Raw genomic sequence first — 14704 nt, 5'->3', positions numbered from 1 at the left:
GTATATCCTAAAGTCTCGCTAACCGTTATAGGAGTGCGTTAACGGTCTAATTAGGGGAACCAGCGTTATCTTAACGCTTATTATCCTTAGCCCTAATATCTTTATTAGTGGATTTACCTAAGAGGAGGGGTGCTTTAACTAGCTTTTTATTAATAAGGATACCGCGGGTAGGGTACGTAATTATTAGTTCTTTAGCGTAGTCCCTTTCTAGTATTATCTAGTCCTCCGGCTCCTAGTATCCGTCTTTATCCTAGATAAATTTCTTAAGGCGGTTAGCGGTAAAAGTAACGCCCTAGAGCTTTTCCCCTAACAAAGTCGATAACCTAAAGGTCTTATTATCCTGATTAGACGATATAATACGAAATAGGCTATTTTAGCGGTAGTCTAGCTTCTTATCGCGGCTTATATCGATAGCTAGCTTGGTGTTATGTATAAGGATAAGGTCGCCGACTCGGAGTCTTTGCTTACGCAGGGTCCTGACTCTTAAACGGTTAATAGAGTCCGTCTTCTGCTACCATTGCTTATTAATTATATCGGTAGTAGTCCTCTAGTCGGCTTTTAACTAGGCGAAGGCCCTTAGGCGTAGTAATATCTCTTCCTTAGGGGTCTTAACGCGGCCCTAGTCAAGCACTCTCTAAGTAAGGCAGGTCGTCTTTATAGGCGTGATAGCCTTATAGCTATAAAGGAGGTAAAAGGGGGTCCTCTTAGTAGATACTCGGATAGTTATATAGTCCGCGAAAAGGACTATAGGCAGGATCTTATATAACGTACCGCGGTAAATCTTCTATTAGATAACTAGCGTGTGGGCGATAGGCTTATATCCTACCTTATTTAGACTATTAGCGCGGGGGTAGTAGGCAGAGATAACCTTCCGCTTTATTAGGTACGCCCGATTTAGCTTGATTATACTGCCCTTATTCTTAGGACCTCCGTCTATAATAATATACTAGTATAGCCCGTGCCGGCAGATAACGTCTTCCTATAAGAATATCGTAACGGCTCGCGATATATTTTTCCGTAGTAAACGGGCTTTAACTTATCCCGTGAATATATATCGAGCCTTTACTAAGTAATACCCGTTAAGATACTGGATATTAAGACTTACCTATATAAAGGGGAGGGCTTATTAAGGTAATTAAGTAGCGATTAAGGGATCCTCGCGTGCTTTGCCTTAGCGGCTCTAATACTCTGCGTATACTTTAATAACCTCCTTAGTCTGCTTATAGATCCCGTCCTAAGTGTATAAGGGGGCGAGCTTTTAGTACGTCCCGTCCCTTATACGATAGCCTGACTTATCGTGGGCCTTCCTGATTAGGGTAACCTAAGTCTCTTTATCGTTAATCCACCTCTTAGGAGTCGAATCTTTTTTAGTAACCCTTATCTATAGTAGACTATCCTTTATAAAAACACGGGTTAACCGATCTCGGATACGGCGGGCGTTACGAGGGTCTATTCTAGAGGGTATCCGTAGGCTTATTAAATACGAGGCTACTTATTAAGAGAACTGGCTCTAGGTGATATCCGGGTCTAAAACGTTTTCGGCTAGGGTGGGGTTATTAAACCTCTTATCCGTATCTATAAGGAAGATTTAGCTATTAATAAAGTCGTTAATATCTCCTTTTATAGCGTTATTAGCCTGATTAGACGGAGTGGTAGGTATCCTCGAAAGTCCGTTAGCCGTAGTGTTCTTAGTTCCCTTAATATACTTAACCTTAAAGTTAAAGAGTCGGATCTAGGTAATCTACTAAGTGATAAGTGCGCCGGGTAGGTCCGTGGTAGAACCACTAAGCTAGGATACTAAGGCTTAAGTATCTGTTTTTAGTATAAAGCGGACTTTATAAAGATAGTTACGAAGTCGGCGGAGCACCTTTAATACTCCCCTTAGCTCTAGCTTACCGGTATCGTAGACCTTTTTTACCGGGTTCTATCTACCGCTTTTATACCGGGTAATAGCTCTTTTCTTATCGATATACTAGCCTAAGATCCCGCCCTAGCCCTTAATATATACGTCGATAATCATATAGATAATACCGGCCCCTTTACTATACTTAATAGTGATTAGAACTAGTATAGAGGTTAGGGTAACCTTAAGAGTATCTATAGCGTATTACTAAGGCTCGCTTTATAGGAAGACGGAAGTCTTTTTTAGTAGGTCTATTAATAGCCCCGCGATAATAGCGAAGCGGTAGATCTAGATACGGTAAAAGGTGGCGAGACTAAGAAAAGAACGGACTTTGGAAATAGTCCGGTATTTCTACTATTTAGTTAACTTAGCCACCTTAGCCTGCTTAGGGGAATAATTATCGGTTCTATACACGTAGCCTATAATAGTGGCCGTTTTCTAATACTATTAGCTTTTAGCGCTAGCTATAGTGCCTTTAGCGAGCTCTATATTAAAAAGGACTCTGTCGATATTACTAATATGCTTAGCCATGTAGCGGCGAATTCTAGGCCTAATTAGGGTATCGTTATAGGTAATGGTCGGCCCTTTAACCGTGATATTATTAATAAAGGGTCGATAGTACTAGGGAATAAGGTCGTATAGGATACGGGTTATAGTATATATAAATTAGGCCACTAAGTTAGTCGCCCTTTACGGAAGGGTGTATATCCTAAAAAGTCCTAAAACCGTGGCGAAGGTCGTTAAGTCCCTTAATTCCTTATCGAGGGTAACCTGGTCGTAGCCGGAGAAGAAATCCAGAAGGGAAACTATCTTATATATACCAAAGTCCTTAGAAAACTCGTTAGCCCTAGGCGGGATAAAGGTATTTTATAGGGTAATAGCGTTAATCTTAGTAGTAGAGTTAATAAGGCGTATATTACCGTCTTTCTTTTTTATAAGGAACTAGGGGTTATAGTAAGCCGCGTGGCTTTCCTTAATAACCCCTTTATCCTTCCTATCCTTAATTATCTTAACGATAATAGACTTTAGGGCTCTCGGGATAGGGATCCCTTTCGCCTACTATGCCTTATACGGAACCACCTTAATCTTCTACGGCAGGGCGACTCTAGGGTTAAGCCTCCTATATTCCTACTAATCCTACGCAAGGGTAGCTTCGTGGTTTAGGAGGGTCTTCGTTAAGAGCTCCTTTTTTATAGGTAGTAGATAGTCGGTAGAGTCTAAGATATCTTTAAGTCGCTTTTCCGTAAGTCTTAAGCGAGGGGTAATCTTAGAGAACTTTAGGGTGATTAGGCTAATAAAACGGTTATCTTCCTATTCCTATATATCTTCGGGGATTTCCGCTAAGATCTTCTGCTTCTAGAGGGGGTCGCCTTTAGGGACGGAACTATTAGACAGCGCGTCGTTAATAGGGTGAATCTTAAGGGCTTTCGGCTTATATATAGTATAGATAGCCTGATTAGGCCCGTGGTATACCTCCTCGATTAGGTCCTAGTGCTTTTTCCTTTTCGTGGTTTATAGCTTCTTTACGGCCACTATAGCGGCGCTAGTAATACGCGCGTCTTTAGCCCTTAGAGCCGATAACGCTAATAACTAGTAAGACTTCCACGCTTCCGACTTAAAATTAGTATAAGTGATTTAGTATAAATTAGGCTAATTAGGGTAACTATAATAAGGACTTATAGAAAAATATAGTAGTAAAGGAAAAAAACGGTGTTTATAATATTATCGGGCTTCCTTATCGTATTTCCTATACCCTTAGCCCTAATTCTATAGTATCGCCCTTAAGGCCACGCATACCCTTAGTAAAAGTGGCTTAATCTCCTTAGAGAACACGAAGGCCACTAAAGACGCTACGTCGGCGTCCCTAATCGTGTATTAAATCTTATCGCCCTCCTTTAGAATATCTAAAGGGTAATAGTTAGCCTTTTCCTTAATGGATAGCGAGGTAGCGGCCCTAGGCTAATAGGTAGGGTCGCTATCCTAGAGCTAATAGTGATTAGCCTAATTAGACCGATCCTTATTAATCCGGCGCCTTTTATTAGCCTTATAGTTCGGCTAGCTTTAGTTCCTTAGTATCTCCTTAATCTACTCGTGATAGGCGATAGGTATAAGAATACGGGCGTTACTAAGCGTAAAGTCGGTATCGATCTAATTATCCCGGAAAGAAAACGATACTTTAGTCTCCTAGATCTATGGTATACTAAGTAGTATATTAGGCCCTAGACCGGGGAGAACTTAGAAGTTAAAAACGCTACTCTACTCGCTAACCTATAAACGCTCCTTAAGGTATTTAGTATACGGTTACCCCTCCTAGTTATTAATACCCTTAATTCGGATCTTAGTCTAGCTAATACGATATTCTAAACCAAAGCGTTTTATAGTGTCTATAAAGATAGTATTAAAGGTGGCCCTTATATCGATTATAGCCTTAATAAAAACGTCGGGGTTATATATTAAGGCACCCTTACGAGTAAGCCTGCACTTTAAGACTATATATCGGGTAATAACTAGAGGGTTATCGGTTTTAGGGACGGCCTCCCTTTCGATAATAGTAAGGGTATTCGAGTTAGTGTTATTAGGTCGGGTAAATAAGATAGTATACCCCTTAGATAAAGGCGGGGGAGGAGGTATATTAGGGGGACCTCGTTTATTAAGGAAGAAGGCTTTATTAGCGGTTAGGCGAATAATCTTACGCTAAGGCTAACTAGTCTCGGCGGCGCGTATTCTTTTATTATTTCTTAGCTTTATATCTGGGTCGCTAATAAGGTAATACTATCAAGGAACTTTAATCCGGAGATCCCTGATTTGCCTATCTAGGTCTTTCTATGCTTATTCTAGGTTATAAGGGTTATCCGCGGAGGCACTAGCCTTGCCTTTACCTTTATCGACGGCCTTAGGTTATTACTAGTCGGGCTATATCGGCGCTTTATTTATCTTTATTTCTTTATTAACGACCTTAGCTATAATCGGGGTCGGCACCCGGTAGCTAGGACCAGGGTTTAACTTCTATAGGCGTTATTTAATAACCTGATTAGGGAAATAGACGACCTTAGGAGTGGGTTTAATAATCCTCCTACTCCTAGTCGTGTATAGAGGCTACGCGGGGGGCTGCTTTTTCCGAGTATCCTTTAACGCGGTATAGATATCCGCCTACTAATAATCGGATATAATAAATACGAAATTAACGCTAGTGCTTACTACGGGAGCCTTAGCCTTCGCTTTTTCCTCCTTTAGCCTAGTATAATATTCTAACGTTACTCTTATAACGTCTTTTATCTTAATAGGGAGGCTTCCGGAGTTAGTGCTAATATAGTAGGCTTTAGCTAGGTCTTTATACTTCCCTTAAAGGCGCGTACTAAGCTAGTAAAGGACGGACCGCCGGTACGGCTAGTCTTACTGCTTAAGGTATATATCCTAGGGGTAGGGCTGCTACTTATTATTCTAGTCTAAGGCGAGGTAGTCGGGGTAGCGGAACCTAACTAGGTGCTAGGTTTTATCTAGCTATAGTACCGCGTATTACTTATAGCAGTAATACTCCTATCTATAATAAAAGTAACGGGGGGGTTAGTTATTAATAGGGTGGTATTATAATAGACCGCCGGAATAGGGGTAAGAATTCCTATTCCTATACCGCGGTGGCCCTTACCTATACTATATATCGTCCTTATATATACCGATATTAGTCTGATTAGGGGTAATATAATAAGCTACCGGAGCGGCGTCCTGCCTCTCCGAAGTGGACTACTTTAGGGCGGCGTAGAACGGGGTCTTTAGGTAGGGGTCGGTAGCTAGGATCGCGTTAACCTTATCGGCTCCTACTCGGCGCGAGAGGGCTATAACTTAGGGGACCGCGTTCCTAATAACGCCCGTACCGTTATAGACTATAAAGATAGCGCACTTCTTTAAAAGCTCCGTTAATTTATCTATATCGCTTTTTATCTATATAGCCGGTTTAGGCACTATAGTGGGCCTCTATAAGATAGTCGGCGTATATATTATTAGGTTAGCCTAATTAGGCCAAGGCGTAACGGCTAGTATCGGTTTAGTGGTTAGCGTAAGGGTAGGAATATCTATAATACTTACTACTTTATTAATAGGCCGCCTATCGGCTACCTAGACGTCTTCTGCCTACTCTTTTAATATATCCGATAGATCATAATACCTACGTAGTTAGTCCTTTAGGTTAACGAACTTATACTTTATCCTATTAGCGAGCTATATATTAATATCTTTATATAAGATAGCGAGGAAGATATCGTAAAGCTTATGGTCTTCGATAAAGGTACCGCCGACCTTATCTACTCTCGACTTCTAAACCGTAACGCTTATTAATAGCTACTTAACCTATTAGACGGTTTTAACCTTTTTATACTTATAAATAAGTCGTAACTAGCATACTTAGTCGGATAGGTCGAGCTACTAGTCGGGATCTAAGTAAGAGTATTCGTTAATAAGCCGCTACTTTAAGTGCTTTTATTAGCCGCTAAATACTTTAACTAGTCGGATTATCTTATTAACCGTAGGATAGATACTAGGCTCCGTGAATAAGCTAATATAGGAGATCTTATCGGCCTTGCTAAGGCGGTTAAGCTTATTATAGTCTTCGTAGTCTTTAAGGAAGTTAGATAGGGCCCTTTTACTAAAACGAGGGGCTCCCGCGGTAAAGGGGTTTAGGGGCGCGCGAGACGTGATAATAGCTCGAGTCTTCTTATCATCGTATAGGCTAATATACTAGTGGATAGCCGCGAGCGTCTTTATAATAAGGCTCGCCTTAAAGTTCTTTAGGATATTATTAGGGGGCGCGACCTCTATACTAGGAGCGTGGGCCTGCTAGGGAGCGCTTAGTCCGGGGGAAACGGGGGGAATAGGGGAAATAGGGGGAGCGGGGGGAGCTAGCCCGCCGATAAGGGTTGGGTTACCCTAACTAGGCGAAGGGGAGGCCGATACGGCTTTATAGCCGGACGCCGGGGCGCCCTGACCGTAAGCGATAGTCGTCGATAGGCCGATACCGGGGTCTACGTCCCCTTACCTAAGCGAGGCGGTCGTAAAAGGAGGGTTAGCTATAGGAGCGGCGTTACCCTGATTAGGCGTAACCGTGGTCGCTAGGGTTAGGATAGCCGTGTGCGTGCTATTATTATTAGGCTTAGAGTCGCTATAGACTATAACTATAGGGGGAGGGTTATAATAGTCGGTCTACTATAAAGCCGTTATATTATTAAAAGGGGGGGGTTAATCTATTATAGTAATAGGTTTAGGTAGATTAGGGGAATTAGGGTCTTTAAGAAAGAAAGGGTTAAGAAATAAGAAGTAGTCGTGTATTAAGTCTATAAGTCTAAGGATAATTCCACTTAGCGATAGGGGGTAGGAGGAACCCTTTTCTTAGGGGCCCTAAAGGATATAATATAAGTACTCTCCGCTAAGGCTTAGGAGGGAACCTATTATAGTTAGACTAACGGAGATACCTATAAGGAATAGGATAAGGTATTACTAGCCGTTATAGGAGATTAGTTTAAGCTGTATCCGGGATCTACTAGCAGGTTTACCTAACCGCCGGGTTTATAAGGGCGCGGTATCTCGGGGCTCCTTAATAGGTTCTTCTAATTATCGGGGCCTTATATAACTAGATTTTCTTAAAATTCTTAGGGCTAGGGATTTACCGCCGTTTATATAGGCCTTTATTACCCTAATTATAGTAAGGTTAACCCTACGCCTTTATCGTTTTATATTTAAAGGGTTATAGTAAAGGATTTTTTTATGTCTAGGCTCTACGGCCCCTAATAGTCTATATCCGTAGCTTTTCCTATTTCGGTAAGGGAGCGCGCCCTCTATATCTATATCTATACTATATCCGGAATCTGTCTTATAGTTAATCTATTCTTTGTTTTATTTATTATACCTTTTTCTTAACTATCTTTTATTTTTCTTCCTACCTTTACCTTATCGGCGGTGGGGGCCTATCTTTCCGTCTATAGCTCTTATCTTGTTTTTAGTGGGGAGGGTCCGTCCCCGTTTTCTAGTTACTGGGTTTTTATTAAGGCTATATAAGGGGCAGGTTTCTTAGGCTATTATTATAATCTTAATACTAATTTTAAATATTAATGCTTTATTTTAATCTCGGCCCCTTAGCCGTATACTTCCCTTCCTACTTCCGTAATTAACGTATAGTTTATTTAGGTAGGCCGGAACTCCCCTTAAATGCTTTTAGTTACCCTGATTAGACGATTAGGACTTCCTAGGCACCGAATAGATCCGCCTCCGAGCACTAATTAAAGAAAGGCGAAGCCGTTACTATACAGAACGGCTTAGGTAGTATAATCTCGGATAAGTCTTTAATAATAGGAGTGCTTAAGACCATAAAGTGTATATAACTAAAATAATATATATAATAAGGAGACCTTTAAAAGAAGCTCCTAGAGGTGTATACTGCTCTGATTAGGGTAATATAGCTTAAGCAAAGTGAATATAATAAACGTGGCAAAAACTTAGGGTCGAAAGGATAATGATTATATAGGATAATAAGTATCCTCTGTGTCTAGGTGGCGTCGCCACGTATATATAATATATAAGATAAATGAAAAAGCGCGCGTCTTATAACGTCATATAACATCCTAACGATATAGCACTGGGTCTCCGATCCACCCCTCTATAATACCCTTTACTCCGCTCTAATACCTATAACACGACTTTTTACCTAGAGATAGTAGGCTAGGTTCGTTATCGGAGCGTAGTTTATAAATCGTTACCTAGAACTATCTCTTAACCCACCTCTTAAAGCTAAAAAGAACGCGGAATACCTTATTTACTATCTTATAAGGTAACGTTATAATAAAGGTCTACCCGCTATATTTATCCCTAAGGAAGATAGCCTACTTATTACCGTTATAGCCGCTCGGAAAGTCTCTAATATCCTATAGGACGCGCTAAAAGGGGCGTAGTAAGCGATTCTTTAATTTCCGGCGTAAGATAACCTAAGTTTAGTAGGTTATCCGGTAAGTCTTATAGTTATACCGCTTAGTTCCAGAAATCTACACGTTTCGGGCGTTCCTGACCAGCGCGCGGAGCGCCTCTAGCCCGAGATAACCTACCCTAAGATACCATAGATTCTTAATATCGATACGGGGATATAGAGGGTTATAAAAGAGATAAAAGCGTGGCCTTAGTCGGTAAGCTACTACTATAAGCAGCTAGATAGGGTCTATACGGATCAGAATCACCCCCTAGCTTTTAGGGCCTGAATAGGAAGAAAAGAAGTATAAAGAAAGGGGCTTATATTCGAGGAAGGTAAGGTTATATCGACGGCTTATCTTTAATAAAATCTGGCTCTCTTTAGGTATCCCGTAGCGTAGGGAGTAATTATAGCCTTAGACCTAAATCCTAACCTTTCGTAGTAGAGCCTCTAAGACTATATTCGTGTAAAAACCCTTAATAATAGCTACCTTCTTTAGCGTTAAATCCACCTTCGGAGCTCCTTTAGCGCCGTTAAAAATCCCTCGAAGCACTTAGGTACCGTGGCCTAAGATCGGAAAGAAAGTCGTGCCGGCCTTAATATATTCGCCGTTAAACGGAACGAATATACCGGGTTCGAGGAGGTTAAGCGAGTTTACTAGATAGGTAGCTCCGTAGTTATTAAGTAAGGTGCTCTTCGAGAACGGATATAAGCTAGGCGTTATAGTAATAAAAATCTACGTAGCTTAATACTCTCCTTAGATTATATCGGGATTAAGAGTAACCGCGACGATATAACCTGGATAGGCGGGAGAGCTACTGCTTTTTAACGAATCCGCTCTAATAGTCTAGCCTAACTTTACTAGGTTTTCGCGGAGAGGCTTCTAATATAACTTCTAGTATTCTGCTTAGATCTTATCGCACCAGGCCTTATCTAGCTTAACCTTCGCACTTACGCTACTATTAGTAAGCGCGTATTTTAAATAGTTATAATATAAGGGCTTTTAGCGATAAGAGCGCTAATAAGGGTATTCGTAGTACTATCGACCCCCTTAACCGCTATCCTTCGGTTAGTCGGAATAGCCGCCGAGTATAGTATATACTACTAAGCCGCTATAGGCGTTTATCTTCGAGTTATAGATAAAATCGATAAAGGACTAGCCGTAGTTAAGAATCTTAGGCTAGATATTTTTCCTACGATAATCGCCTAATTCGAGTAGCTTAGCAGAGGACTACTAGGGTGTAAAGCGATATATAGCTAGTATAAACTCGTGGATTACTAAAATCTCGTCTACCTCCTTCTATCTATAGTTTCTAGCGCGCGATAATTAACGGATCTAAGCTTTATACTAAGCCTCCGGCTTAGTATTTCCGTGTTAGGCGTCGCGTAGAATAGATTAGTAGTCGTTCTAGATAGTCGATAGGATAACGAGCTTGCTAGGTGCGTAGGCGTCCTTAAGAGCTTTAAGCAGTTAGCGAATAATATAGCGATCTTCGCGGACTATAGATATAAGCGGCTTTGCCTACGTTACCGAGATAGCTTTAAAGATAGCTATCTCGAAGCCGGTAGCGTTAGTAGTCTTCCGGATTAGAGATAGAATCGTTTTAAGCTTCTTAATAAGGGGTTAGTATTCCTTTCTCTTTAAATCCGAGGACTATAGCGCCCTAAGCAGAGCTGCTTTAACCTTATTATCGGATAATAGCGTAACGGTCTCGCCGCTACGGACTATAAGGCGTTCGTGTATCTAGTACTCTAAAATAGGGTTAAGCTTTAGCAGGATATCGGTGGACTAATTAGGCTTATCCGGATCGATTATATACTATATTTCCAGCGTACAAGCCGGCCTCTAACCGTAGAGTACTAGTCGATCTAATAGTTCGAGTATATAAGCTTAGTTATATCCGAAGCGTTAACCGCGTAGTCGATCTCCAGGGTATAGGCTATAGTGCTTAAAAACAGAAAAGTAAGCGAAGTGCAGGTGCAGGGGAATAGGTAATATATAATAGAAGTGGATAGGGGATAAAATAGATATAAAAAAAAGATAAAGGAATTATAACTCGGAATAGTCTTTACGAGCAGTGGAAGTTATTAGTATACTGCTACTACCCGGGCTTATAACTATAATAAGAAGCTATAATCGACCGAACCGAGCTATAAAGATATAATAGATTACCTTAATTCTATACCTTAGGCTCGTAGGAGGCTAAGCTATATATAGGCTATACCTCGGCTATCTATAACTAATAGGAATCCCCGTCCAGTAGCCTATTTTATCCACAAGCCACACCTGCTCTAGTAGCTAATAGCCCAAGAGCTCGGAGACCAAATTCCGAGCTGCGTAGCCGTATCGGTATAACTATATTTACATAACCCATTTAGTCATATGACACATATTGTACCCACCCCACCTCTCGCGGGGTCACTCCGTCGAACGGAGAAACTGCTAACCGATTCCCTGGCCTCCGTCGGTGATCGCGAACGAAGTATTCGCGTACCTACTGCATCCAAAGTACAGCCAAACGAAACCTGATCGGGACGCTGGAATGAGCTGGTGGTAAACCCGAGCAGATGCTCTATTTATCTTTGACAACATTATACTCGACGTCGGTATACGACTGAAGACGCATACTGTCACATACTTCCACGAATCGGTTGTGCTTGCTTCGGCGGCTTGGGTTACGGTCAAATCCGTATACGAGTGGTCGTGAAGACGCCCGGAAATGCGTGACCATCTCCACGAGAAGCCGGTTCCTGTTATTGAGGACGCATAACAACGGCCAAGGTTTCCATGCCTTCACAATGTTTATATGTTGCCAAAGGAATCAGAGAGCCTGGGTCAGGGGATGGCATGCACTCGGAATAACTCGACCTACCTCAATATGTCGTGTCATCCAAAGGTGCGTCGGAGGCTGCGCGCGTCAGGGATGCAACAGGACTCTGACGAGGCCAGCCACGCGGTGCATGAGTTCAATTAAAGACGGCATGGAAAACCGGGTATATCTAGCTGCCATAATGCATCATGAGAAAACGTCCAAAGTATAATGATGTTGTGAATGGGCCGCCCAGGTTAAAATCGCTATACGCCATCGCAAGCCTACCTCTTTTGGTGGCCACGATTTCCATTGTGTTTATATAAAGTTGTCATTAATCGTTTCCGTGTGCGTCGCATTCAGGCGCTAATAAACGCCCGCATAGCCTTGACCGCGTCTCCTTCATTGGCCTTCAATAATTCTGTCGCCTTGGGCTTCGTAACCTCTAGTTCCCCAACCTGTGATGCACACTGCCCGTTAGCAACCCGTCCCGCATTTCCCTGTCTTATGCTTTGTCGCGCGGGGGAAGGGAAAATGAAAGAAAGGGAACGGAGAGGGAGGGGGATACACCACGGGTAGCCAGATAGAAAAGTGGGCGACTGGCTACCCGTCGGGCAAAACTAACCAGCAGCGCAACATCACTCGAATCGACTTTAATGTTCCGAACAGGGAGCTGCGTTGTCTTCTTGTCGCCGCCGGGTGCGTCCGCCGAACCGAGGCTACCTAGGGCTTTCTTGGCCGCTTCGGCGTCCACGTCTTGTTTTCCTGCAGCGTCATCGCCGCCTTCGAGAGAGGCGAGTGCCGAGGCAGCCTTGCGGTCTTCGGCGGACTTGGCGGCTGTGGAAGGGACTTCGTCCTCGACGTCGCCTGTCGTGGCGCCTTCGACGATGGTAGGGGGTTGCTTCTCGGACATGGTCGATTAAGGTGGCGTCTAGTTTGATTGATTCGAGTTATGGAGGAGAGAAATGGGGTATTTCTGCTGAATTGGTCGCGTTTGATCGTTCGTAAGAGGTCCCAACCGTCTGGCATCGAGACAGATTTCGGTGAGTTCGTCAACTTTCCCCGCTATTCTGCCGGGAGACACCGCTTTTGGACTTTGTCCCACCGGTAACCGAGACTGGGAGGGGAGAGACAAGTGGTAACCCGTCGGTCCCACGAGTCCACGACTAGAGATGCCGGTGCTACGAATAATGCCGAGACAGGCCTGAAACAAATATAAAAGCGGAAAGGGACAAAGGAGTTCCCTCCCAAAAGAAGAGAAGACGATATTCAGGTCAATATCAACGTGTTCCTTGTACTTGCCGCACCAGCGATCAACTGGTGATGCGATGAGTCATTCCTTTCGCCTCTTCTTTCAACTCGGTACAAGTAGACTCAAACTCATACCCGGTAACTGAACACGTAGTCTCCAAGTTCAAATTGGGCGTCAACTCAACACCCCGAGTTCCCGATTTCGTCTCTTAGGAAAAGCCAAGTTCTACGAGTCGCGACCATGACGACGGCGCATTCAGACTGGTCACCAGACTCGTGGCGCTCGAAGCCCATCAAACAGGCCCCGAGCTACCCCGATGAAGCCCTCCTCAGAAAGTCGGTCGAGGAGCTCTCCAGGCTGCCGCCCATTGTCCATCCCAAGGAGATTGTAACATTGAAGCAGCATCTTCGGGATTGTGCCAAGGGAGAGGCCTTTCTGCTCCAGGGAGGCGACTGCGCCGAGCTCTTTTCCTACTGCGAGCAGAGCACCATTGAGTCCAAGATCAAGCTGCTCCTGCAGATGAGCTTGGTCCTCATCTGGGGCGCCGACAAGAGAGTCGTGCGCATCGGCCGCATGGCGGGCCAGTACGCGAAACCCAGGTCCAGCCCGACCGAGATTGTCGACGGCAAGGAGGTTCCGTCCTTCCGAGGCGACATCCTGAATGGGTTCGATGTCGATGAGCGGGAGATTGACCCACAGAGACTTGTCAAGTTGGTGTTTCCCCGGTGCAGAAAGCTGCTCTGCTCGGATGCCTTTGGGTGCTAACTGTACAACTACTGAGAACAGGGCCTACCATTACTCTTCAGCCACCCTCAACTACGTCAGAGCGGCGCTCGGCTCGGGCATCGCCGATCTTCACAGGCCACTCGACTGGGGCCTAGGCCACGTCCGGGATCCAGAACTGAAGCGCAAATACTCCGAAGCCGTTTTGTCGCTGACAGACATGTTGCGATTCCTGCACACGATTGGCGCCGACAGGAGCGACAAGCTCGATACGGTCGACCTCTTCACCAGCCACGAAGGGCTACTCCTCGAGTACGAGCAGGCCCTTACCCGGCTGCTCGAGACGCCGCCCCCTCCGCCCGAATCCAGCGCGAACTTTAGCGGCCAGAGCCCTGCGACGAAGAAGGAATACTACAACACGTCCGCCCATTTTCTGTGGATCGGCGACCGCACGAGACAGATCGACGGCGCGCATGTCGAGTTTTTCCGCGGCGTCGCCAACCCCATCGGCGTCAAGGTCGGCCCCACCACGCCCACCGACGACTTGTTGGCGCTGCTGCGGACGCTCAACCCGGACCGCGAGCCGGGCAAGATCACGCTCATCACGCGCTACGGCGCCGGCAAGGTGCGGTCCCTTCTGCCGGGACACATCCGCGCCGTGGAGGACAGCGAGTACCGGCAGTGCGTGGTGTGGCAGTGCGACCCGATGCACGGGAACACGCTTTCGACGGACAGCGGAATCAAGACGCGCAAGTTCAAGGACATCTTTGAGGAGCTGCAGGAGACGCTACGGATCCACAAGGAGCAGGGCAGCTACCTGGGAGGCGTGCACTTGGAGCTCACGGGCGACGCGGTCACGGAGTGTCTGGGAGGCAGTGAAAACCTGGCCGAGTGTGACTTGTCGACCAACTACACGAGTTTCTGCGATCCGCGGTTGAACGAAAAGCAAGCCTTGGAGCTGGCTTTCTTGATTGCCGACCACTATCGGAATGAGAGGAGACCGCCGACGGTGTAGGTCGTTATGAAAGAAGACTAATGTATATATTTGGCTCAGCCTGAGTAAGGTCTTC

The 14704-nt window shown here is 44.6% G+C and overlaps 2 protein-coding genes across 2 annotated transcripts; one reads left to right on the top strand and one right to left on the bottom strand.

Moving 5' to 3' along the window:
- Positions 1–11694: 11694 nt before the first annotated feature.
- On the bottom strand, positions 11695–12675 carry ACRALDRAFT_1082549 (uncharacterized protein). The gene is made up of 2 exons (XM_071019325.1): positions 12285–12675; positions 11695–12117 (listed from the first exon to the last, which is right to left on the bottom strand). Exons 1-2 carry the CDS (start codon positions 12570–12572, stop codon positions 12019–12021), a joined length of 387 nt encoding a protein of 128 aa, XP_070873972.1. The 5' UTR covers positions 12573–12675; the 3' UTR covers positions 11695–12018.
- A 476-nt stretch (positions 12676–13151) lies between these two features.
- ACRALDRAFT_1035054 (uncharacterized protein) lies at positions 13152–14649 on the top strand (the record flags this gene model as incomplete). Its single annotated transcript, XM_071014984.1, has 2 exons — positions 13152–13621; positions 13698–14649. 2 exons carry the CDS (start codon positions 13152–13154, stop codon positions 14647–14649), a joined length of 1422 nt encoding a protein of 473 aa, XP_070873971.1.
- Positions 14650–14704: the final 55 nt, after the last annotated feature.

Source organism: Sodiomyces alcalophilus, assembly GCF_042370955.1.
Source record: "Sodiomyces alcalophilus JCM 7366 unplaced genomic scaffold ACRALscaffold_5, whole genome shotgun sequence".
In the NCBI taxonomy this organism is placed as follows: Eukaryota; Fungi; Ascomycota; class Sordariomycetes; order Glomerellales; family Plectosphaerellaceae; genus Sodiomyces; species Sodiomyces alcalophilus.
The sequence above is the reverse complement of the archived record's forward strand: the minus strand, read 5'-3'. Positions and strand labels throughout refer to the sequence as shown.